Genomic DNA, 26957 nt, shown 5'->3' with positions numbered 1-26957 from the left:
TTTAATAAGGTTGCCAGGACCATATAACACCGGTCCTGAAAGATCTGCATTGGCTCCCAGTACATTTCCAATCCCAATTCAAAGTGTTGGTGTTGACCTTTAATGCCTTAAACGGTTTCGGACCCGTATACCTGAAGGAGTGTCTCCACCACTGTCATTCAGCCCTGAGGTCCAGTCCTGAGGGCCTTTTGGGGGTTCCCTCCCTGTGAGAAGTGAGGTTACGGGGAACCAGGCAGAGGGCCTTCTCGGTGGTGGCACCCGCTCTGTGGAACGCCCTCCCTTCAGATGTCAAGGAAATAAACAATTATCTGACTTTTAGAACTCACCTGAATGCAGCCCTGTTTTGGATGTTTTAATATTTGTTGTAAGCTGCCCAGAATGCCTGGGGCAACCCAGTCAATGGGTGGCATATTATTATTATTATTATTATTATTATTATTATTATTATTATTACTACTACTACATGACCAGCAACAACCAGGTTGCTCAAGTAACTTTTAATTCCTGTTCTAATCTTCACCTTACTTGGGATAAGTGACTTGACTAAAATAGAGGCCCAAAGCATTGAAAACGACTGCTGTGCGGTTTAAACTTTTTTCTCTGGTAGTACGTAGTGAGATGTGAGTGCTTAAGATTGCTGAAAGTAAATTCCTTTGCTTTTATCCATTGGGAAGCTTTTTATTTTCAGAAATCCTTGGTGCTACAGTAACTGCCTTCTGTTCTACTGTCGTTCTGTGGAGTTTTCCGTTTTCCCTTTCTGTTGTTCACAGTTTGCAGTGTCTGTGTCCTCACTCTTGGCAGCTTTGGTAAATTTTCAGTATAACATTCCTTCCTTTTAGAATCTGCAGTGTAGATATTTGTCCTTTTAGGGGATAAGTGTGTAGGAACTATAACTGGGGGGCTACTTTGGTAGAATGCGATAGAGCGGGCTATATACTGGTTATACTTAAGAATTCCAGAGCAAAGTTAGATTTCAAACCTGGGAATTCTGCTTTCCCTCCAGCACACCCTCTCTGCGTCTCCTTTTTATGTACCCATTTGTTTTTTAACATCCATACCCCTCTTTTCTTCCATCAGAGCCCAGGGTCTTTTTACGTGAGTTTTTGCTAAAAGCAGCAAATGTCGTAAGTCAGAAAGGGGCCCAGGAATCTGTGTGGCCACAGAGCACTTAATAATAACCTGTAGCAAAACAGTTCAGTGCATTTATGCTCTGCTGCATTTTTTAAACAAATATCTACTCTTCATTGCTGTAAAGTACCTGGTTACTAATACGGGGCCAACCTCACAGGACTGTGGTAAGGATACTGTGAAAGTATCGGATAACCTCTTTGAACACTCAACAGTAATAGGATATTGAAGCCTGTTTGCAAAGTGATATTTAAAATTACATAATAGCAGTAATAAAACATTTTGGCAGTGCAGGTGGAGCACAGTTGTATGGGGTTCCCTCTACACATTCAACAAGCCCACCATGTATGATTGGGAGAAGAATCGTAGCTGCAACCCCCCCCCCCCCCCAAATTCACTGCATGCACATTATTGGGGTGTCTTCAGTCGGCCCACATCCCTCTCCAAGTGACCAGGAACACACCGCCTTTGAAGAATTCCCGGTCATGTTGAAAGGGGAATGCTTCTGCAAGCATAGGCATGCAGTCACACAGCAGACAGGTGAAAAATGCCCACATGGCAGGGGGAAGCCCACCCCCAACCCATGCACATTCCAGAAGACCTTATAAAAGAGGGACAAACATACAGTCATACCTTGGTTTCCGAACAGAACAGAAGTCCGTTTGACTTCTGAAACGTTTGGAAACCCAAGGTGCGGCTTACGATTGGCTCCCAACTATGCAGGTGCGCCGGAAACAATAGCGGAAGCCACATCGCATGTTCGCCTTCCAATAAAACATTTGAAAACCGGAACACTCACTTCCAGTGTGGTGTAGTGGTTAAGAGCGGTAGACTCGTTATCTGGGGAACTGGGTTTGCGTCTCTGCTCCTCCACATGCAGCTGCTGGGTGACCTTGGGCTAGTCACACTTCTTGGAAGTCTCTCAGCCCCACTCACCTCACAGAGTGTTTGTTGTGGGGGAGGAAGGGAAAGGAGAATGTTAGCCGCTTTGAGACTCCTTCGGGTAGTGAAAAGCGGGATATCAAATCCAAACTCTTCTTCTTCTTCTTCTTTTCCGGGTTTTGGTCATTTGGGAGCCAAAACGTACGAGTACCAAGGCGTTCAACAACCAAGGTATGACTGTACTCCCAAAGTGTCCCACTTACAGGATACAGAGAGATCCTCTTTTTGCAAATATGCCCACTTTGTATAATTAGTGCAGTTGCTCCATTACTCTGGTTATGGCATGTGAAGCTTTGCAAGCACACAAAAAGGCAACCAGTTACTCCCAGTCTCCCAAGGCTGCTTGAACTGGGATCCAGTATGCGGAGCAACGGGGGCCTGTTGCCTAGTGCACTCTGCTTTCCCTACCTACCCAGTTCAAGGGTGTGTGACCATTGCGGGCAGATTTATTACTCTTAATTCTCATGCCATGTAGTCCCTGTTACAACCTAGACCTGGAATCCTTAACTATAATCAGGTGAGAGTATGCTCTAATCTCTGTCTCGTGGGACTTGCTTTCTCTCGCTGCTGTATTGCTGCAGCTGTGTGTAGACTAGATGCAGATTAAGGTGTGTGCTGAGAGCGTAGCTTTTAGGGGAGGTGGGGGGGCGGGGGGGGCGGAATATGAATGCTGTTGCCAGCTTCTCAACCATTCCAGCTAGATACATAGCTGGCTTTCCTCCCCTTTAGAAGAAGCTACACAGAACCGAAGCTACACAGAACCAATGAAAAGAGAAATACTTGTCTCTTTGCAGTTTCATCAGTCATAGGTGACCACTCCTTAATTTCCCCCAACATTTCAGAGGTTGCCTTGCCATTCCTGGTGGGAAAACACCCCCTCTCCTCAGGGTGGTACCCCCTCTTGATGTGAATAAAGCCTACCATATTACACAATATTATCAGAGAGCTTCTGGAGCATTTCTTCTGCTTCCCTTGGGGTTCGCTATTTGCAAAGAGGAGAATCTGTTCTCCTGCCATGCCTCTGTCTCGTTGCTTCTGCTGGTGGTGCTTTGGTTTGGCTAAGGAAGACTGCCAGAAGGCCTCGAAACAGGAAACACCCACCAAGAAGAGAGCCCTGCAACTAACCTCATTTCAGGGATTATGGGATCCGTGGCATTTTTTGCGTCACGATCTCCTAATTTCTCCTGCAAAGTTACCCTTCAGAAAGTGGCCGCTCTCCCACTGATCCTGAACTATTTCATTCTATCTGAACGCAAGAGACCGTTCCGGTGAAATGTTCTGGATTCCTGTGGGACAATGCTTGGAACTATTTGCAGGGATCATTCCATGTTGGGGGGGCGGGGAGAGAGACAACGCTTCACAATGCTATACACATAGCTCAAGGGACTCACATGAATTATTATTGGTAAGAAATAACTCAGCCACTATGCGCACAGTGCTGTTTAGAGTAACATAAGCAATGGGTGTTGGGGGGGGGGGACATGGGTTGGTGCCCCAAGTTCACAGTTTAAACTACTACAGCAAGGGAAAAGGTGGGGATGTAGCAAGTTTAACAAGGCGTGCATGGTTCGCATTCTTTTGTTGGGGATGAGGTCAAGTGCTGTGGTCTAAACCACTGAGCCTCTTGGGCTTGCCGATCGGAAGGTCAGCGGTTCGAATCCCCGCGACAAGGTGAGCTCCCGTTGCTCTGTCCCAGCTTCTGCCAACCTAGCAGTTTAAAAGCACGCCAGTGCAAGTAGATAAGCAGGTACTGCTGTGGCAGGAAAGCGAGATGAGTGCCGCAACCCCATAGTAGGGGTCCTTCACCTTTACAGTTTTGAGAAGGATTTCTAAGGCAGAGTTGGCACCTAGATGTCAGTCCTAGGTTCTTAACTGTTCTGGCTCATGGATAATTCTTTAGTAACACTTGTGGACAACACATACTACTGATGCCACATCTTCAGATACACCCACAAATATAGTCCCAAAAGCCTGCACTCGGATGCAGAATGCTACATTGCTGAGTTTGTTTCCTTGACCCAAAGCTGGCCAGTGTTAGGGGAGGGAGAAAGAGGAAGAACATTCCGCTTGCAGTTGTCAGATTAATGAGCGTTTAGCTGGTGTGCAATCGCCATTTAACCGACAAGAGGCGGACGCGAACCCGCTTCGAAAACGCGCGGAATGCTTTTCACGAATTAAGTGGCGTGTTCCGTTTGTATTTGATCAGAAAACGCACCAGAGTGCATTGCAAGTGCAGCAGAAAGCCGAGGCGATGTTGCAGGCGAATCACTACGACATGGACATGATCCGGGACTGCGCGGAGAAAGTGGCCTCTCATTGGCAGCAGCTGATGCTCAAGATGGAAGATCGGCTCAAGCTTGTGAACGCCTCTGTGGCTTTTTACAAAACATCGGAACAGGTAGAGGACAGTGGCTTGCCGAGCCAAAGGTGTGGCTACTGGTAAACGGTTTCAAGGGCCGGTTTCACGACAGATTGGTTTTAAAGCCCAGATTCACTCAGCTGAGGTTAATAAGGGAAACCAGTTCCATTTTACAGACTTTGTTCATTTGCTTTTCTCTGTGTGTTGCCATCCAGCATTACAATAACAATACCTGAAAATGGAAACACATTCCTAGGTGTAACTCGAAACTAAGCACAATCAGTGTGTGTATATTTTTTTGTATAAAACAAACCATACCGTTTCCTGAATGGACTGGGTTTCAGGTAGTAGGTGTATAAGTCCTAAAGCCTGCTTTCTAGAAGTTTCTCTACCATACTCCCTTTAACCTTGGTAGCTTATTGATTCCAGTTTAAATTAATCTGAGGCCAAAACTAGATATTAGTGAAGCCGAGAGGGTCTTGTTGGTGGCCCTGGAAGCAGAATCTCCATGCCTCCTTCTTCTTAGGTTTCATACTTTTTTCAAAGAGCGAGCCCTAAAAGTAATTGCAGCTCAGGAGCAACTAAGCCATGCCAGTGCTAAAGATTGGCGTGCTCACATTACCAAGGGCTTGCTAACAACTGCTTTGTTCACTTGGTTTTAGCAGAATCGACCTGTGGTACGGAAGTAACCTCTGTTTGCAAACCATGGGTGAGGGAAGTTGGGAGTAGTCAAGAGTCGTAATGTTAACCCAGTGTTTGCATTGTGTGACTTCTGAGGAAGCTGTCAAATCAGGCTGTAGATGTGAAGTGAATGCCAGTCCTTTCAGTCTTCTTCTTTGGCAATCACTCGTAGCTGAGTAAGACTGTCTTCCATGAACATGGTTTTAACAGTGAGTCCGTAAGTGACTGTGGGGGCGAATTTTGGATCCACACGTCCTTCCCCAGTGGGGAGATAGGTTTCTGGGCGGGAGTTGATCACGGTGAGGGTTTGCCAAGTGTTCCTTCCTCTTAGCGTGTTTCTCCCTTTCGTCCTGAGTCCGAGCGTCTTCAAAGCCCATTAAAAAATTGCCCACACTACTTCAGATAACAGACGACTGTTAACAACTGCAATTACTCCTACAGGAAAAAGCAAGGGGAAGTATGCAGATGAGCAAAAACGTCAACAGGTTTACCGTACCCATTGAATCAATCACCCACCTCCTACTATCTTTCTCAGTAATACCCCTCCCCACTCTCCCACTATATATAAGGGTCTGGTGACTTCTGTTTCAGTGTATCTGAAGAAGTGTGCATGAACATGCAAACTTATACCCAGAACAAACTTAGTTGGTCTCTAAGGTGCTACTGGACATATTTTTTTTTTTTTAAAAAAAATATTTATTTCGACTGCATCAGACCAACACGACTACCTACCTGAATCTAGATTCAAAGCCCATGACACCTTTGGTAAAGGCTGTTCTCCAATTGGAGCGCTCGCATGCCAGCGTTTCCCAGTTGTTGGTGCTTAGACTACATTTTTAAAGATTTGCCTTGAGAGAGAGAGCCTTTAAACCTCTTTTGTTGACCCACCAGCATTACGTTTTCCATTTTTAAGTTCGGAATACAGTAGTTGCTTTGGAAGACGATAAGCAGGTATCCGCACAACATGACCTTTCAGTATTGATAAGTTAGCCCTCATCCTGCAACAGAAACCCTCACTCTGTTTTTTCTTGGCCAATAGGTATGCAGTGTACTGGAAAGCTTGGAGCAAGAGTACAAGCGAGAAGAAGACTGGTGCGGAGGAGCTGACAAACTGGGCCCCAACTCGGAAACAGACCATGTAACGCCTATGATAAGTAAACACCTTGAACAGAAGGAGGCATTCCTGAAGGTAACAGTGAGAAGTTCATATGCCTATGAACACTACGCTTCTAGGGTGTGTTTTGCAACCGTGCATATAAAACGGGCAGACAAGATTGCCTAATCCATCACGGAAGGGCTGCCTAATTGGTGGAATTCTCTCCCCCTTGAGATAAGCCATGCCCTTTTGTTTTATTTGCTTTTTGACAGTGCCCCAAACCTGTACCTTTCCACCTAGGCTTTTTGGAAGAGTTGTGTGAATGCTCCACTGCCTGTTGTTGTTGTCGTTCAGTCGTGTCCAACTCTTCGTGACCCCATGGACCAGAGCACGCCAGGCACCCCTATCCTCCACTGCCTCCCACAGTTTGGCCAAACTCATGCCAGTCGCTTCGAGAACACTGTCCAACCATCTCATCCTCTGTGGTCCCCTTCTCCTTGTGCCCTCCATCTTTCCCAACATCAGGGTCTTTTCTAGGGAGTCTTCTCTTCTCATGAGGTGGCCAAATACTGGAGCCTCAACTTCAGGATCTGTCCTTCCAGTGAGCACTCAGGGCTGATTTCTTTAAGGATGGATAAGTTTGATCTTTTTGCAGTCCATGGGACTCTCAAGAGTCTCCTCCAGCACCATCACTGCCTTGACGTGGCAAAGGGGCTTGAATAACTCAGGGAAGCTATGAGCTATGCCATGCAGGGCCACCCAAGATAGACAGGTCATAGTGGAGAGTTTAGACTAAATGTGATCCACCTGGAGGAGGAACCGGCAAGCCACTGCAGTACCCCTGCCAAGAAAACTCCATGGACAAAGACAACAGGCTCCACTGCCTACTATTGATGATCTGCTGAGATCTGATTATTATATCTTTATCTTAATTTGTTTAAGCTGATGTTTTGCCCATTTAATTTTTATTTTATTTTATGGTCTTATCATACACTTAAGTTGCACCTACCCTATGTTGGTATTAGTGGGCCGCATCCAACAGAGTAGTCCCATGGGAATCAATGGACTTGACCGACTTGGGTCCATCATCCTAAAGGGAAGCTGCTACACAGCGTGGAATCCTGTACGTGCTCGTGGAAGGACTTTTGATCCTGCTTCCCCCTAAAGGAGAAAAGGAGAGATGGTTTTTGTGTCTTCCTCCCTCCCTGTGCAGCCCTCAAAACTTGCCCCAAAACTTGGGGGGCGCTCCAGAGAAGACGGCGGTAGTGGGCTGCAGGGGGAAGGGAAAAACAGCAAAAAAAATCACCTCCCCTTCCTCAGCCATTAGCAGCAGGTGTCCATTGAATCAAAAGCCCATCTATCAACTTAAGAGCACCAATTGGATCCTCCTACCTAATATAAAATTCAAAAGTGGGTCCCTGGTGTGGCAAAGTTGAAGCCAGCGGCTGTCAATCCTTTTCACCGTTTCTGCAGAGAAAAGGGACAAGGAAAGATGGAGTGGAAGGCTAACGGGCGGGTGCAGGATATAGAAGGTTGCGGCTTCTCAAAATAGCAAATAAAAGCTGTCAAACATAGTGCAGTTAGTTAATTGGAGCAGAAGGCTGAAGAAGCGAGGAAGCACAAGGACATCAATCTGCTTGATTGCCCATTTAATATTGAAGCAAGTTCGGTTTTTTTTGCCGTTTCTGGCGGCGCTAAAAATAAAGCAAAGCTTACGAGGTACCTTGCGAAAACAGCAGAATCTTGCGGCAGTTTTCAGAACTAATAGATTTAATTGTGGCCTAAGCTTTTGTGGGCGAGAGTCCACTTCGCCCATGAATTTTGTTTGAATAAATAAGAACTCTCAGGTCAACATATAAAGGGCTTAACATAGTGGCTTGACCGGATCGGGGGCTTCCAGCTGTCCCGTCTGCTACCACTTCCCCATTTTCTACTAGTAATCTGTGTTCAGATATCAACAGCTCATTTTTAGAGTAGAGAGAAAGGCAGGAAAGGCTGTGGCGGTTAAGGCGAGTGTGTGTTCTGTAGTGTAAACTGATTGCTACTTTATCCATTTAGGTGAAGGTGACCAGAAAGTGGACCTCAATTTGTGCCATGCATGAAATGCAAAATACTCCCCTTTATTTATTTCTATTGGCTTTTTAGCCGCTACTAAACATGGTTACTCAGAAGTGAACCTCATTTGAGTTCCTAGATATACATTTAGGGCTGTAAGCCTTTATTATATTAATAGGCACCTCTGTCTTCTGCCTCCGATATTCAGTTAGTCTCTGTGATTAGTAGCTTCAAGAGAATGATTTCAACGGGACTTGGTGTTTTTTTTATGTTAGACCTTGTTTTATTCTTTGGCCTGCTACCCGAAGAACTCCAAATCTCCAAAACGAGCGCTCTTGCTCTTTAGAAGCTGGTATAATTAAGAGATTTTTGCACTTATGTCCTTGTCTGCTGGTGCCTACACAGCGATCGTGCTCCTCGTTTATAATCTGCAGATTATGAGTGCTAGCAAATAACGTAATAATTGAGGGCAGCTGGTCACATCAAGCAACTATTTCCCTATTAGTGTTTAAGAGCAAAACACAGCTTGAAAATCTGTATAGAAAAGCTTGCTGTGAAAGGATTTGCTTCCGCTCCTGAATCCAGAGTGTTGGCGGCCTGGTTAAGGAGGAGAGCGCTTAACCACAGCCTCATGTTTGGACACTGCACTAAACCAGACCTTGTTTTGGCTGCCACGACATGCTAAAAGACTCCAATCACTGAGGTCCTCTGATGGGAAATTTCTAGCGGTTCAACACACCCTTGAGGTTCCTTTGGTCATCACTAGGGACCAAGCCTTTAGTGTGGCAGATACTGCCCTGTGGAACTCCCTGCCATGGTAGAGATTCAACAGGAAGCATCCCTCCCTTCGGACAACGTTTTGTCGAAGCACCTTACAACATGCATTTTTTTCCTTTCTTTTTTAACCAATCAGCGTTTATTGATGTATTTAATGATGCCTTAGTGGCCATTTGGCTCGTTTTTATTTTTACATATTGCATCCGGTCTTGCTATACACACACACACACACACACACACGCTCACTGGAAGGACAGATCCTGAAGTTGAGGCTCCAGTACTTTGGCCACCTCATGAGAAGAGAAGACTCCCTAGAAAAGACCCTGATGTTGGGAAAGATGGAGGGCACAAGGAGAAGGGGACGACAGAGGATGAGATGGTTGGACAGTGTTCTCGAAGTGACTAGCATGAGTTTGGCCAAACTGCGGGAGGCAGTGAAGGATAGGCGTGCCTGGCGTGCTCTGGTCCATGGGGTCATGAAGAGTCGGACACGACTGAACGACTGAACAACACCAACAACACACACACACACACACACACACACACACATAGACACACACACACACATATATATATATGTTTGTTTGTGTGTGTGTGTGTGTGTGTGAGTGAGTGAGTGAAAGCACAGATTATAAGTTTACAAATACCCTGTTTCTCCTAAAATAAGACATAGCCATAAAATAAGCCATAGCAGGATTTCTATGCATTTGCGAAATAATAAGCCGTTCCCCAAAAATAAGCCATACCCCGAAAATAAGCCATAGTGACATGGTACCTCCCATTAAAACAGCCTGGAGAGGCGTGGCTATGCAGCGTACCGATGCGACACGGTTAAAATAAGACATCCCCTGAAAATAAGCCATACTGTGTTTTGTTGAGCGAAAAAAAACATAAGACGGTGTCTTATTTTAGGAGAAACACGGTAAATAAATAAATAAAGGACGGGGGGGGAGCAAAACTGGTGTAAACTCCTCCCCAGGAACCAGTGTGCTCACACTAAGCTATGCTTTTTGGCTCAGCATTATGTCTGAACGTGGCCCATGTAAAAATATGACCAGCGACTGTCCTTTAAATTTAACTAAACAGCTTTCTCTCTCTCTCTCTCTAAACCACCGTTATGATGTTTTCCTTGATCAGAAAACAGCTTGACAGTTGATGCCTTGCAGCCACACTCTGGGAAAAGTCCTAGCATGTGGTACTACTAGGAGAATTGAGGTTTGGGCACAAGGATCCCACTTGCCAGGCATGGAATACCCATGGAAGAACATGGCACAGAGGAGTTGAGCCTTCCTACTTGCTCATATAGAAGCATCTGTGTTGTGCAGCCCAAGAGGAATGGACCAAATTTGCTTTGTCTGTTCAAGCCATTTGCACGCAGGCTGTAGCGGAATTTAAATTCCTACTTGCCATGCCTAAAACGACAAGCTCAGTTAGCGTCACCTTGCGCACCCCTGCCTGCGCTGATGTACATGTCTGTGGTCTCTTCCAGGCTTGCACGCTGGCTCGGCGAAATGCGGATGTGTTCCTGAAATACCTGCACAGGAATAGCGTCAACATGCCAGGCATGGTGACTCACATGAAGGCCCCTGAACAGCAGGTGAAAAGTAAGTATGCACGATTGTCTAGCTTCCTGTTGATCTTAATAGAGTTCAACCATTCTGTTGGTAAGGCGGCGATACGGTTCTGGTTTATTCAGGTGGTACTTACCGTATTTTTTGCTCCATGGGGCGCACCGGACCATAGGGCGCACCTCATTTTTAGAGGAGAAAACAAGGAAGAAAAAATATTTTTCTGGTTTTCCTCCTCTAAAAGCCCTGTTTTGTTGAGGATCAGCTAAAAGTTTTGTAGCTTTTTTGCAAAGGGAAAAGCCCTGATGTTTTTTTGCTTTTTTTTTTTTGCTTTTTTTTTGAGGATCAGCTAAAAGTTTTGCAGCTTTTTTGTAAAGGGAGAAAAGCAAAGCTCCTTTTGCAAAGGGGGAAAAGCAAAGAGGAAAAGCCCCATTTTTTATGGGGTTCAACTCACATTTCTGCAGCTTCTGAAGGAAAGGGAGCCATTTTTACAGTTTCCAGACAGATAATCTAATCAGCCAGTCACATGTCACTGGGGAAACAAACAACCTCCCTCTGCAGCACATTCAACAAAGGAGGGCGGGGCTGAAAGGGAGCTGGGGGGGGGCTCTTATCTCTCTCCCGATCTCTTGCTGATCAGCTGCTGAGCGGGGTCCTTTCAACACCCCTTTTTCTCTTTGTAAAATAAAAAGCACTCTCTGCTTTTGGCCCCTCGGCAGTTTGGCTCCAGGGACCACCATTCGCTCCATAAGACGCTCAGATATTTCCCCTTAATTTTTAGGAGGAAAAAAGTGTGTCTTATGGAGCGAAAAATACGGTACAAAGCGCACACAGAACAAGGGTGCAAATCAGCTGTGCATTAGCTGCCCTTGTTTGCTTGAACATCTCAAGCCATGCCAAGAGCAATAAGGAACTCCTGGCTGTGGTTTTCACTGTGTAAAAAATAAGGTAGTGGGTTTTTTTTGGGGGGGGGGAGCACAACAGTGGAAGTTGTGGAATTTTTTTGCAACTTGAGATAATGTATTAATAACAAACGATAACAGTGCCAAACATTTAAGCACGTTTCCTCTGTTTGTGTAAATCACACACTTACCTGTGCCTTTAATCTAGATCAGTGGTTCCCAACTTTTTTTTTTTTTTGGCCATGCATCTCTAAAATCCTGATTCGCCCCCCCCCCGGTGATATATAATTCTTATTATTCAAAAAGTGAACTCCTATTCACATGGAGGAAGCCTGAAAGGCCATTCGCTGTTAATAACTCATTCTCGATTTGCCCCCCTTAAAAATCAAATTGCCCCCCCCTGTGGGGCGTGTGCCCCACGTTGGGAACCATGGATCTAGATAAAATGAAAACATTGATCCAGAGGGGAAAAGAAGAGGGGAAACAGAGAGAACAAGAAAGGAATAGATAAAGAGAGAGAGATAGCATTAAGAGAGAGAGAGAGAGAGGTTAAGAAACTAAAAAAACTTCCCATTCATCGTCTGTCAGCTATATATATAAATATACAGAGTTTCTAAATCTTTCATGTAAATAAAATACTCCACAAACCCGGCAGCACATTTATTTATTACAGACTGCTAAATAAAACAAAATAACAGCTGTAACAGAGACATTAACACAGAGAAAATGATCGAGACCTATCCGTAAAATAAGCAGGACTCAGAATGCACAAAAATAATGTAATTAGTGTCCTATGTAGTGCTTGTAGCTTTTTAAAATCTTCCATGATGTTAGTTGGTGTTTGCATTTTAACACCAGCCTGACATACACTCCAGTTGTTTTCGAAGTCCCTCCTCTGAGTGGCCACACCATTGGAGGTGAGGCAGGTGATGACTGAGGAGAGAGCTTTTTCAGTTGTGGTATCCCGCCTGGCACCTGTGTTAGTAACTTTTTAAGTGCACGGTGAAGAATTTTTATTGCCCGCTCCCGGGCCAGACTTTTAACACCTGGGTTTTTTTTAATAAAAAAATTATGTGATTGGTGGCTCCGTTTTTAATGCTTTTTCTGCACTCTGTTTTATTGACTGTTCCTTTAAATAAAAAACGATGGTTGTAAATTGAAGGGTGTTACAGAAATACCTTAAAGGAATAAATAGACAGATTAACGTGTTTGAAAACAGCAAGCTGAGGACCAGTTATGAGTACGGTGAACACTTTGGAGTGCGAAAATAAATTGCAGATCTTAGTGAGGATCTGAAATGGCAACACTTTTGCTTCATTTGTTTTATTTTATGTTTATATACATAGTTTGGTATTTTTTCATGCCGGACTGCTGATCTGCCATGAATTCTGGGGCACTCAGCTGCTGCCTTTGGATGATTGTATCTCCATTTAATAAGCCAAGATACGAATGGATCTAGTATCTCCCTTTCTGCAAGCAAGTGAACTAGTTTCTCATTAGGTCTGGGCTGGGATGCTACGGCCAGTAGTTTCAGAAAAAGACAGGATATGAATCCAACTGATTTCATATCCTGGCTTGTTCTAAAACTGTCGGCCTTACGTTCCCAGTTTGGGTGCAGTGGAACACATCAGTTAATGATAGGAAGATTTGTTGACTTGTTTGTTCACTCACATAAGGGGAGGTGAATGTGTGCAAGGGTACTAAGCTAACATGTGGTAATCCAAACACAGCTAGTGAATGAGTAGGACATACCCTGATATCCCAAAAATTCAAGCGGGCAGCACTGGTTGTAGAGGTTATTGCTTGCGAGAGTTGCTTCATGCATTGACCGCTTGCCATAACAACATAAGGGCCATATTTAAATGTAAGACACAGATACACCAGACACATTAAGGACACGGGTGGTGCAGTGGTCTAAACCACCGAGCCTCTTGGGCTTGCCGATCGTAAGGTCAGCAGTTCGAATCCCCACAACGGGGTGAGTTCCCGTTGCTTTTCCCAGCTCCTGCCAGCCTAACAGTTTGAAAGCACAACAGCGCAAGCGGCAAGATAAACGGCGTTTCCGTGCACTCTGGTTTCCGTCACGGTGTTCTGTTGCGCCAAAAGCGGTTGAGTCATGCTGGCCACATGACCCGTAAAGCTGTCTGTGGACAAACGCCGGCTCCCTCGGCCTGAAAGCGAGATGAGCGCCGCACCCCAAAGTCGAATTCGACTGGACTTAACCGTCCAGGGGTCCTTTACCTTTACCCTTTTGCACCAGACACAGGAGATTCAACCTTTCTACAGACAAAGAATCCTGAATTTGTATTGCAAGAGCAACATGTGAGATTTAATGAAACTTGTTTTTCAGTCTGTTCTCTTGCCACTGCCGCTTGTTTTCAGCTATTGCTGATGTATGAATAGAATAGAATAGAATAGAATAGATCTTTATTGTCATTGTCCCCTTGCGAGAAACAACGAAATTCCTTGGTTGCTATATCAACTCAAATAAGGCACTCCACATAATTTAAAAAATACTGATAAAACACAATACAATGCAGGACAATCTAACAGATAAAATAAGATGACTTCAGAGTCCAGAGTTTCCATTTAAGGCCAAAATTGCTCTGGGAAAGAAACTGTTCTTGAGACGGCTCGTTCTCGCCTTCATTGTTCTGTATCTCCGTCCCGATGGCAGAAGCTCAAAGAACCAGTGACCAGGGTGCGATGGGTCTCTTGATATATATAATGCCTTTCTGTGACAGGTGAAACTCGAAAAATTAGATTATCGTGGAAAAGTCCATTTATGTAAGCAATTGTTTTCATTAGCTACTGGAGTTTAATATATGAGATAGACTCATGTCATGCAAAGCGAGGTATGTCAAGCCTTTGTTTGTTATAATTGTGATGATTATGGCGTTCAGCTGATGAAAACCCCAAAGTTGAAATTGTTAATTTGGGCTTCTCATCAGCTGTATGCCATAATCATCACAATTATAACAAACAAAGGCTTGACATCTTGCTTTGCTTGTCATGAGTCTATCTCATACATTAGTTTCACCTTTTAAGTTGAATCACTGAAATAAATGAATCTTTCCACGATACTCTAACTTTTTGAGTTTCACCTGTAGATACGTTCTAGGGTAGAGAGTGAACAGCCAATAATACTCTCTTCTTCATTCTTCGCAACACAATCCTAGCCTGAGAAGTGCAGCTTCCATACCACACATATAAACCATAAGTGAGCACGCTCTCAATGGGGAAGTGATGGAAGGCAAGCAGCAGCTTTTGCGGAAGCTGATTTTTCCTTAGAATTCTCAAAAAAAATACAGTCCGTGCTGCGCCTTCTTCGCACGCCTGACTTCCTTACGTTCGTTTGTGTTACCTCAACGGCATGTCAGATGCATCAGTTCCACAGACCTTTGCTTTTTGCTCAGCGCACCGATTGATTTGGCCTCTTTATGATCCGGCAGATATCCTGAACGAGCTCTTCCAGAGGGAAAACCGCGTCCTACACTACTGGACAATGAGGAAAAGACGCCTTGACCAGTGTCAGCAGTACGTGGTCTTCGAAAGGAGCGCCAAACAGGTCAGGGCCTGTATTTTAAGCAGCCTTTTCTTCCCGACGCTGTTGGATCGGAATGCCCATGTTTGCTTGCAGCCCTTCTCCCAGCAGGCAGCCGAGAAGCGAGCCGCATCACGTCTTGCTCATTTGTATAGCCTGTGCTAAAAAAAAATGCCCCCTTGTCCCTTTATCTCCGTTGCGGCAATGCTGAATTTGCGTGCGAGTGTGTCGGCAACTCTAACCTCTAGTCCTTTTGCGCCACAAGGAGTGTTTCAATCAGCACGGTGTTGCTTGCGAGGAGGCCATTGTGTGCAAAGTGCTGAACGTGCTAATAAATCCCTGGGTATAAATGACTTGCTTTTAAACTACGGGAAGAAGAGTTTGGATTTGATATCCCGCTTTTCACTACCCGAAGGAGTCTCAAATCTGCTAACATTCTCCTTTCCCTTCCTCCCCCACAACAAACACTCTGTGAGGTGAGTGGGGCTGAGAGACTTCAGAGAAGTGTGACTAGCCCACGGTCACCCAGCAGCTGCATGTGGAGGAGCGGAGACACGAACCCGGTTCCCCAGATTACGAGTCTGCCGCTCTTAACCACTACACCACACTGGCTCTCATGGGGGGGTTGTATGCTGGTGGCTCACTAGCAGAAAGTTGGAAGCACATGGCTGGGATCTAAAGGGCCAGGCGCAGTCTTCTGCTTTGCAGCCTCAGAGGTTTTCAGGTCCTGCAATCCCTACGCATATCCCGAAAAGCCGCGCGTGAGGGGCCTGCTAGCATCTTTTGCAGCAGCAGGGAATGTAGACGGCCGGCGACTCTCAAGCTGGATTCGGCTGTTGTTCGCCCTAATTGGCTGAGTTTACTACAGGCACCGAGGCATGGCTTGAAGGCATAGCTGTCAACTTTCCCCCCCTTTTTAAGGGAAATTCCCTTATTCCGAATAGGATTCCTCGCTTAAAAGCCCTGTTTAGGGAAGCTTTTAATGTTTAATAGATTATTGTATTTTAACGTTCTGTTGGAAGCCGCCCAGAGTGGCTGGGGAAACCCAGCCAGATGGGCGGGGTATAAATAATAAATATTATTATTATTATTATTATTATTATTATGCTGAAAGGATCCAAGGGGCTGGCTCTGGAGATAGCACAGGTAGGGAAGGAGATGCAGGGACCAAGTAGCCTCTCACACCAACCTTCCTTGACCCAGCTGCAAGATTTTATGAGGCATATACAACACCGAGAAAGGGAAAAAGCAAAGGGGAAAGGCAGATCGAGTATGTACCAGTGTCATAGAAAAGATGGCCCACTCGATTGGGTAGTTCTATGGGGATAGAATTTTGTATGTTGGAATTCACCAGCAGGTGTGTTTCTCGGAGCTCAGGTTTCTAGTAACTTTATTTATCACAATCTAGCTTTTACTAACTTTCCTAGGTTGCCTATTAGTTGGGAGTATCCATTGGGGGGGGGGGTAGAGAATGCGAAAGAGTACAGTAACCCAGATTGTCTTTTATATATTTTAATATTATACAGTGCGGTCACAGCAAAGATAAAGAATGTAGCATTAAGATTATGGGGTCATTTTACATGGTCTTAAAACATTGGCAGTCCATGTAGGTTCTCCGTGGTCACGTTTGGGAGGCTGGTGGGAGAGCTTTCCTTTCTTTACCCCTTACATATGGGGGGAAAAGGTTTCGTCCAATGTATTTTCCTTTATAACCCCATTTGCAACTCTTCTAAGCCCAGTTAAGTCATTTTTCTTTATTTTTCTTTTTAGACATCTTTATTGAAAGTTCAAATAAGTACATAATTATATGTGTGCTGAACATGGTGAGACGTAAATAAAAGAGGAAAAAAGAAACAGCCACCATGTGTAAGGAGAAATAAAGGGGGGGGTGGAACAACCCAAAACTGTATACTTTACAAAGTTGTTATTATACAATAACTCAGATTGTGCAGTTTGCACTCTGCAGCTAGTGGCACATTTTAGGTAAAGGTAAAGGGACCCCTGACCATTAGGTCCAGTCGCAGACGACTCTGGGGTTGTGGCGCTCATCTTGCTTTATTGGCTGAGGGAGCCAGCGTACAGCTTCCGGGTCATGTGGCCAGCATGACAAAGCCGCTTCTGGCAAACCAGAGCAGTGCACGGAAACGCCGTTTACCTTCCCGCCAGAGCGGTACCTATTTATCTACTTGCACTTCGATGTGCTTTCAAACTGCTTGGTGGGCAGGAGCTGGGACCAAGCAACGGGAGTTTACCCCGTCGCGGGGATTCAAACCGCCGACCTTCTGATCGGCAAGCCCTAGGCTCTGTGGTTTAACCCACAGCGCCACCCATGTCCCTTAGTGGCACATTTTAACAGTGGCTTAATAGGGCTGTAACCAGCACTGCACAATTCCATCCATGCAACAGAATCCCCCTCCTCTCCCCTGCAGCTTCCCACACACCCTCCAAATCTGGTCCAGAGTTTTTGGTGGAACCCTCTAGAGCGGATTTTGGGGGTGTGCCAGGAGAGGAGGGAAAGAGGAAGTCCCGTTGCATACAACCCAATGAGTCGTCCTTCCCCCTCTCCAAAAGAACTCTAAAATTGTGTTTTTGTTGGGGTGCTGGGAGTTCTCTTTAAAGATGGCCATTGCCAGCGCAACGATAAAGAGGGTTGAAAAGCATTGCTTTCAAATTTGGTTGAAATGGATTCAGAACATGTGATTTAAATGTAACATATTTCTAAAATGAAAGGATTTAATATAGCTGTAGGAACTCGTTCCAATACTATAGAAAACAAGCTTTCAATTAAATATAATAAGACCAAAATAACTAAATACACAGAAAAATGGTGGGAGGTCAAACTTTTTCCGGGCAGTATCGGTGGTGGTTGATGGGGCAGGTTTCAATAAGTTTTGTTTCAAATGAGGTACGAATCTCTGCAGATTTTCTGATCTCTTGGAAAATAAGCTATCCTTTATTGAACTGCTGGTCCAAAAGCTGCTGTTCTATTCTCAGCAAAGTCCTGCTGTTTCATTTTTGTAAAATTATGCGTTTGAACATTGATGCTCTCAACAACCAGACTTCTTTGATGGTTGTATTCTGCTCAGTTTAGCTGGTAGATATTCTAGTGTATAATTTTTGGTAGCTGGTATGGAGCTTCAATTGCAGTGTAAAAAGACTTCCGGCGGCGACGCCATCGCCGGGTGGTCGAAGGCTGCTTCGGGTCCGAAGCGCCTTGTCCATCCCGGGGGTTAGGAGCCGCGCTACCGCAGCGCGCGGCTCCGGTCGGGGTGCGGGAAGAGCGTCCCGCACCCTGGGCTCCCCGGCTGCGCCCGCGGAGGCTCTGAACCCTTCCCTTGCCCCCCCTGTAAAGGGGGAGTGGGGGTGAAGGGCAAACGGAGCCGGGCTTCGGGGACATGCCCCAACCGGGATGCAAATGCGGCGACAGAGCCCGCGGTGAGCGTCCAAGTTCTACCTGTGAAGAATGGAGCTAAAAGAACCCGGTGGTCGTGAGTAAAGAATTTGATTAGAAATCGTGCTTTTGGAACGATCCGGGGGGAAGGAGAATGGCAGCCTGCCCTCCCTCCCTTCGAGCTCAAGAATCTAACCAGTTTGACCGATTGCTGCTACAGAACTGGTTACAATGTATTTAAAATTGACACAGGAGACTGGCAAACTTTTCTTTTGGGAAGCTAACTAGAGGAAAATATCTCCTTTTAAAGTTGCGGTATTTGCGCTCCAGTTCAGGAAAATGGCGACGAACAAAGAGGGGAGTAGAAATATGATACCCACTTCCTCCTCCTCTGCCAGTATGCTGGGTTTCGTCCTTGAACTGGCACTGAACTCTGGACTAACGGACGAACAGAGACTCACTGCCTTGAAGGTGGAACTGCTTTATAGAAAAGTCAAAGTCTTGTGTGGGGGTCTGAAATGGAACCAATTGCCCACAGAGGAGGCTTACAAAACTTTTGATACTTTGGAAGAAAGCCTTGCCAAAGAGTTGAGAGGATGGATGCAAAGATGGAGTGAAATGAATGAGCTACTTCGGAGAAGAAATTCGCTTTTTGGGGGTGGCAGCCCCAAGGCGACGTTAAGATTTCGTATATCCAGTCCCCGAGGTGTGAGCTCGGGGGCCAGGGACAGAGAATTAAGGTATTTACAAGAAGAAAAGGAATGTTACAAAGAACCGAAGAAGCTGAGAGATGATGAGATGGACACCTCTGAACTCGCGGCAAGGAGAGGTTTGGACTGTGCCTGGATCTGTGGACGCTTGGAGAGGGAAGAGATATGGAAGTTCAGTGCTGATGCCATTAGGAGAAGAATAATGGACAGAGGGGGTGTGGGGTGAAGCATTAAGTAAAACTTTATGCAGCCTGATATGGTAAATTGAAATTGGAGGGTGAATACTGTCAACAACTTTTTGTTATATTTCTTATTTGAACATGAAAGGAGATATTTCAAGTTTTTATGTTACTAGCAGCAACCTTAAGGATAGAAGAGATAGATTAGATGTGAATGATTTGAGAAGATTTATGAGGTGGACTATAAGCAAAGTGAATTTAAGTGGATTAAATTTATGGATTTAGAAGATTAAATGGTGAGGTATTATTATGATGATGCATTTTTAGCAACTGTTGAAGATATAATTGAATGTAATTATACAATTGTAGTTAATGTTTTTTTGTTGGAGAAATGGTTATTAAATAGACTAAGGATACAAACTCGAAGGTGAAAAGGCAGGGGAAGTCAAAAGTCAAGATATGGAATTAGAAATTTTTTTTTTCTAGAAAGATGCAATAAGAAAGCTTGACATTGTTTGTATTTGTTTTATTTGTTCTGCATTTGTTTATTGTAGGTGTGGGTGTGGGTATATGTTTGTTATAGAAAAATGCCAATAAATTCTTATAAAAAAAAAAAAAATCAATTGCAGTGTAAAAAGTCCCCTGACGACTAACATCCCTTTATATAATTCTCCAGAACATTGTATTCTGCCTGTCGCATCTCAAGTATTTCTGACCTGGAACTAGCTGTGCTTTGTGCATTTTTTTAAGTGTTGATGTAGTTTCATCATTGAAAAAAGTTAAAACAGAGAAATCGTAACCCTTTTGTACTCAGAAGTAAGTCGCACCCAGTTCGATGGGAACTACTTCTCAGGGACACTGGTGGTGCTGTGGTCTAAACCACTGAGCCTCTTGGGCTTGCCGATCGGAAGGTCTATACGTGACCACTCCTTGATTTTCCAACAGCATTTCAGAGGTTGCCTTGCCATTCCTGGTGGGAAAACACCCCATCTCCCCAGGGTGGTACCCCCTCTCAATGTGAATAAAGCCTACCATCTTGCACAATATTATCAGATAGCTTCTGGAGCATTTCTTCTGCTTCCCTTGGAGTTTGCTATTTGCAAAGAGGAGAATCTGTTCTCCTGCCAGGCCTCTGTCTAGTTGCTTCTGCTGGTGGTGCTTTGGTTTGGCTAAGGAAGACTGCCAGAAAGTCTCGAAACAGGAAACACCCACCAAGAAGAGAGCCCTATAACTAACCTCATTTCAGGGATTATGAGATCTGTGGCATTTTTTAGCGTCGCCATCTCCTAATTTCTCCTGCAAAGTTACCCTTCAGAAAGTGGCCGCTCTCCCACTGATCCTGAACTATTTCATTCTATCTGAACGCAAGAGACCGTTCCGGTGAAATGTTCTGGATTCCTGTGGGACAATGCTTGGAACTATTTGCAGGGATCATTCCATGTTGGGGGGGGGGGGGGGGAGAGACAATGCTTCACAATGCTATACACATAGCTCAAGGGACTCACATGAATTATTATTGGTAAGAAATAACTCAGCCACTATGCGCACACTGCTGTTTAGAGTAACATAAGCAATGGGGGTTGGGGGGAACATGGGTTGGTGCCCCAACAAGTTCACAGTTTAAACTACTACAGCAAGGGAAAAGGTGGGGATGTAGCAAGTTTAACAAGGCGTGCCATCTTTAACTCCTTGGTGTTCGCAGGATCATTCACAGCTTCTAATCTTTGCACATTCACTTTGATTTTGATCCAATGGATGCCTCCTCTGTTGGAAGGAGAAGGGCAATTTTTGCCGATCTCCCCTCTCCCTCCTATCCTCCAGCCTCCAGTTCTCCCCAGCAATCTACTCCAGAGAATTGGAGACCCGCTGCAATAGGATGACATGTGGCAGGATGGTGTTACAGGAGGGACAAATTGGCAAAAAAAAGACCATTCCACTGGATTAAAAGCTCTCCCATGAACAGAAGGGCATTGATTGGGTGCATTTTTTATTTATATTTGGTGCAATTGTACCCCACTGTTCAGCCAAAACAGACTCCCAGAGTGGCTAAAACAAAAATAGACCCTAGAATCTAAAAGACATGGCACGCAAGGAAGAAGGGATGGGGAAGGAAAAGGTGTAAAATGTGATTGCTGGCTCCACTTCTTGAAAGTTATATAATAGTTCTTAAAATGACCAGCTGAAAACAATTCAGGGGTAGGAAGTGCCTAGTGGAGCTGATCTTTCAGGAGAGGTGACGCGACAAGCTCTGCTTGTCATATCTCCCACTGAGGCAGCCTGCTTGGATAATGTTAGGAGATGCCTGGGCGATGTTAGGAGAAGCCCAGGAACACGTGGCCTGAGTTTCGAATGGGATTCTACACCTAGGAAATAAGTTGCCTCTGCTGAAAGGTAGTCTAACTCTTCTTCTTCGTGGTCTTTCTCTCCCTTAGGCTCTTGAGTGGATCCATGACAATGGAGAATTTTATTTATCTACGCACACTTCCACCGGCTCCAGTATCCAGCATACTCAAGAGCTGCTGAAGGAGCATGAAGAATTTCAGATTACGGCCAAGGTAAATTGCAATGGCGGTTAAGGTCCCCTGCCATTTTCTTCCTGTGTCTTGCGCCTGTTTTTATCTCTTTGGGAGAAGTGGGGCCGCATTGTTGATCGGAAGGGGTCCACATGTAGTCTCTGCACCTGGACTGGGGGACCTTTTTCTATCAAAGGCCACTTTCCCTTAGCATACAGATGAAGGATGGAGCCAGAGACAAAAGCAGACTTCCAGGAAAGGACATATCTCTCTTCTTGCAGAGAGCTTTCTCCTTCATCCTCCTTACATCACCTCATCTTTTGGGGCTTTCTCCACCATGAGTTCCCCCCTTCTTCTCTCCACCCAGGCTCTGAAATTGAATTGAGGGGTGCATGTGACCCTTGGCCCAGCGGTTGCCTACCCCTATAATAATAATAATAATAATAATAATAATAATAATAATAATAATATCTGGCTGTGTTTCCCCGGCCACTCTGGGCAGCTCCCAACAGAATATTAAAACCATGATAAAACATCAAGCATTAAAAACTTCCCTAAACAGGGCTGCCTTCAGATGTCTTCCAAAAGTCAGATAGTTGTTTATTTCCTTGACAAATGATGGGAGGGCGTTCCACAGGACGGGCGCCACTGCAGGGAAAGCATGGTTCTCTGTAGCTTCACTTCTTGAAGGGAAGGAACCGCCAGAAGGCCCTCGGAACTGGACCTCAGTGTCCGGGCTGAATGATGGGGGTGGAGACGCTCCTTCAGGTTCCAAGGAGTTCTTTGAAATGACTCTGTGTTTTGGGGTGCTGCTGTTCTACTTTGCATTATGCGTCTTGCCCGCTTGTGCCAAAGTTTCTTGTTAAAGGGGAAAAGAAGGCGGCAGCAACACGGGTCGCTCTTTTTGCTTTGTAACAGGGTCCCCTCTCTGTTCTGAAAGCATAAAGGGTTGGCTAGCTAAGCATGTAATGAACAACTCAGCACTTGACCACTAAACCGCATCCTGCTTATATAGGAGCAAGCAAGGATTTTGTGAGCGGTGTAGTTGCAGGTATTTTGTATCTACGGAGTCCATTCCGCTATGTTGTAAAAGGAATGCGAACAATACATTTCGCTAGTTGATAGTGGTATTGAAACAATTTGAGTATGGTGTTTATCAGTAATGTGTTTCAGGAAATGCAGGATCCAGAGGAAGAACTGTGCTTGAGAAGTAAATGAATTATATAATTTTTTTGTTTGTTTGTTTATGACCTGTGTTTGGTGCCTCAGAGCATGCCCTCAGGGCAGCTTGTAGTAAATAATTTTAACAAGAATCTTTGCTGGTTCTGACATTGGATCTCACCTTTTGTGCTCTTAGCTGTGCCACTGAAGTTTGGTTTAAGTTGAGGCTGTGTCAGAGAGCCAGTCGCTTATTTTGCCCATTCCATCTCTCCAGCGTACGGGGCTACATAGGGGAAGCTCATGCATGCTTTCATCATAGGCAGCTGCTGTTTCTTAGTCAGATGTGTATAGAATCACGCTATCTCCGATTCTGTGTGGTGTAGTGGTTAAGAGCGATAGACTCGTAATCTGGTGAACTGGGTTCGCGTCTCCGCTCCTCCACATGCAGCTGCTGTGTGACCTTGGGCTAGTCACACTTCTTTGAAGTCTCTCAGCCCCACTCACCTCACAGAGTGTTTGTTGTGGGGGAGGAAGGGAAAGGAGAATGTTAGCCGCTTTGAGACTCCTTAGGGTAGTGATAAAGTGGGATATCAAATCCAAACTCTTCTTCTTCTGTGTGCATTGTTGTTGTTTTTTAATAAAAAAAGACAACACCAACATCACGTTTTATATTCTTCTTATTCCAATTCTTGATATTTAGGTCATCTAGGATGGTTTAGTTAAGGGGAGCCCATAAAGCAATTGGCATGTGATGAGCAGGAAGAAGGGATTAGTTTGGGGGTTGTTTAGGAGAAAATGGTAATTGTAGGGGGATATAAATATGCTGGCTGCGAGGAATCCTCCTTACTTCTGCAAACCTATTGAACTATTCTTTGGCTCTCCTCTGTCACCACGAGGACTAGAAGCTTTAGCTCTCCATTCCTTGCTTTGTTCCTTGCTTATCAGCAATCTGGAGTAACATAAACTTGAGCTGTGAGGCTGGAGAAGCAGATTTCGTAGATAGCCAGTACGGTGTAGTGGTTAAGAGCGGTAGGCTCATAATCTGGTGAACCGGGTTTGCGTCTCTGCTCCTCCACATGCAGCTGCTGGGTGACCTTGGGCTAGTCGCACTTCTCTGAAGTCTCTCAGCCCCACTCACCTCACAGAGTGTTTGTTGTGGGTGAGGAAGGGAAAGGAGAATGTTAGCCGCTTTGAGACTCCTTCGGGTAGTGATAAAGCGGGATATCAAATCCAAACTCCTCCTCCTCTTCTTCTTCTTCTTCTTCTTCTTCTTCTTCTTCTTACTATTATTATTATTATTATTATTATTATTATTATTATTATTATTATCATCATCATCATCAAATCCTTACTTTGTAGGACCCTGAAAACTCAAAATAGATGGTTCCTCCTTTAAATGGATGTTTTGAAATCAAATAATAATCCTGTTTTTGTGTGTTATGGCAAGAGCGACAGAGAGCTGTTCAGAGATGCCTCATCTTGTTTGCAAACTATTTGGTAAATCACTTGTGAGGATCCTTCTTTTACTGTATAGGTGTCGTCCTGCTCCACTTGCTACCTTTCTGCCTTTTGTGTTTCCCACAGCAAACCAAAGAGAGGGTGAAGCTGTTGATACAGCTGGCGGACGGCTTTTGTGAAAAGGGGCATGCCCATGCAGCGGAGATTAAAAAATGTGTCACAGCGGTGGACAAAAGATACAGGGACTTCTCTCTGCGTATGGAAAAATATAGGACCTCTTTAGAGAAAGCCCTGGGGATCTCTTCGGATTCCAATAAATCGGTAAGTGCTGCAGGGCTTTTTGGTTTTTTGTTCTTCTGCTAGCAGAAACGTGGGCTGGCTTAGTGTGGCTGCTTAAGCTCCTTACTAGACAGCTGCCTTTTCTCTTTTCTCTTTCCCCCCTGCCTCTGCTAATTCTGTTGTCTTCCCCCTCTTAATTCAGAGTAAAAGCCTGCAGCTGGATATAATCCCAGCCAGTGTCCCTGGGTCAGAGGTGAAGCTGAGAGATGCTGCTCACGAGCTTAATGAAGAGAAGAGGAAGTCTGCCCGCAGGAAAGAGTAATGCAGTGTTTTCCACACTCTATAGAAATCTTTGTGCATGGTTTAGCTTCGTGTGTGGTTTGATATTCCACCCCGCACCATTTGTGTTTTTCCAGTACTAGCCTTATACATTGAAAGGAGCTAACCTTTTGAGTAGATGAAATAGGAATAGGAATAATTTATTATTGGCCAAGTACATTTTCCAACATACTTGGAATTTGTTTCGGCTACATTGCAATGTAAACATACAGACACTGTTCCTCTCACAATACAAAGAAGCAAAGAAACCCCACCCGTATTTTACCTCCCCTTAAGCTATACAACTATGAATTTAACAATTTAATGGCACAAGGGAAGAAACTATTCTTGTGCCTGGCCGATTTTGTATATGAAGTCCTGTAGCGACGTCCAGATGAAAGTAAATGAAGCAGATGATGACCGGGATGTAAAGGATCTGCTACAATTCTCTCTGCTCTCTTCCTAACTCGGGTAGCATAAATTGTCTCTATTGAAGGCAAGCTAACACCAATTACCCTTTCTGCAATTCTTACAGCTTGTTGGAGCCTTTTCTTGTCTCTCTTGGAGGCTGTACCGTACCAAGCTGTTATAGAATTACAGAGAACAGTTTCAATGATGCCTCTGTAGAATTGGATCAACACTTCCTGGGACAATTTAAATGTTTTTGTTGTTGTTGTTGTTTTTAAAAAAGCTCTCTTCCTATATAGATGGTAAATTTTAAGTTCTGCTTTTGGAAATTCTCCATATACGCGATAAAGCAGGACAGTAAACCAAGCATGATGTACAGAAGAAAAAGGGAGAAATCGAAGGGTTCCAAAAATACATGGTTTATTATTTTTTAAGAATCTGTCCTCAATCTGGAAATCCCAATGCTGTCACTTCTCGCTTTTTGTGTGCGTTCTGTGGATGCGCTTGAAGTGACTTACTTTCCTGGTTTATTCACTGACTTTACAGCAGAGTAAACGGGGAACCCTGGCTTAATCCAAGCTACCATCTCCGTGCCAAAACTGCACCAAAGTTGGTGCTCAAAGGGTGAGGGAGAAGTCTTCATAAACCATGCTTTATCCGGTCTTGGACTGTTGACCCAACGTTGCCTCTGCTTAAGAATCAGCTAAAACAAATAAACTCCTCTCTCTCTCTCCCCCTCCTATAATTACTTTGTGCGCTGGACCCCTGTCCTGCTTTTCCCATTCCCAATATAAAGCTATGGTAAACCAAAAGCTGAGCGATGTCTGACAATTCTAGCACACTGATGTTTCCTTTCTGTTTCAAAGGTTCATTATGGCTGAGCTTATCCAGACAGAGAAGACTTATGTAAGAGATCTGCGCGAGTGTTTGGATGTAAGTGTGTGACCACAGTGATGTGGGGTGGGTCTCACGTAGAACTTTTGCAAGCTGTAGAATTGAAGGGCCAATTTGCGCCACCTTGCATCTTAAGCGGACCGGTTTGTCAACAGAAATGTACTAGGCAGCTATTGCTGACTTCACCAGCATCTTGTTTTGCTGCTGCAAAACTCCTATGTTAGCTGGACGTGGGCACAGTTTGTTTACACTTCTTATTTTTGGGGAGGAATCACCGTGAGCGGACTGCCGCCTTTGTTTAGGCTTTGGTGCTTTCTATAAAAGAGATGATCCTCTGCTAATGCTTCCATTATGTGTATCGCACATTCGAGAGCCGGCCCATTCTCTTTGGGCAGAAATGCCTGTTCATTGTTAAAACCAGAGAGGAATCGTGTTCCCCGTTGTAGCTATTGCAATGCTTGGATTTTAAACTCTATGACTTCATGTATACCATGAAGTATTTTGCCTATGGTTAGAAATTCATTTGTATAAAACCATATACAAATGAATTTGTATATGGCCATATATTACAGATATTGGTGTGGTCTTGTATAT

At 44.7% G+C, this 26957-nt stretch overlaps 1 protein-coding gene and 1 long non-coding RNA gene across 4 annotated transcripts in view; one reads left to right on the top strand and one right to left on the bottom strand.

Moving 5' to 3' along the window:
• TRIO (trio Rho guanine nucleotide exchange factor) overlaps nt 1-26957 on the top strand; it is a 258906-nt gene that overhangs the window by 134979 nt on the left and 96970 nt on the right. For all 3 annotated transcript variants that reach the window (XM_033154381.1, XM_033154382.1, XM_033154383.1), the window contains exons 17-24: nt 4277-4468; nt 6150-6299; nt 10528-10642; nt 14961-15076; nt 21765-21887; nt 24591-24785; nt 24946-25061; nt 26336-26402. In XM_033154381.1, coding sequence (XP_033010272.1) covers nt 4277-4468; nt 6150-6299; nt 10528-10642; nt 14961-15076; nt 21765-21887; nt 24591-24785; nt 24946-25061; nt 26336-26402 — 1074 coding nt within the window. The remainder of the gene's footprint in view (nt 1-4276; nt 4469-6149; nt 6300-10527; nt 10643-14960; nt 15077-21764; nt 21888-24590; nt 24786-24945; nt 25062-26335; nt 26403-26957) is intronic.
• Nucleotides 658-20408, bottom strand: LOC117049588. Its single transcript, XR_004427007.1, has 2 exons — nt 20365-20408; nt 658-842 (listed from the first exon to the last, which is right to left on the bottom strand). It is a non-coding gene; the product is annotated as an uncharacterized LOC117049588 (long non-coding RNA).

Source organism: Lacerta agilis, chromosome 7, assembly GCF_009819535.1.
Source record: "Lacerta agilis isolate rLacAgi1 chromosome 7, rLacAgi1.pri, whole genome shotgun sequence".
NCBI lineage: Eukaryota > Metazoa > Chordata > Lepidosauria > Squamata > Lacertidae > Lacerta > Lacerta agilis.
The sequence above is the reverse complement of the archived record's forward strand: the minus strand, read 5'-3'. Positions and strand labels throughout refer to the sequence as shown.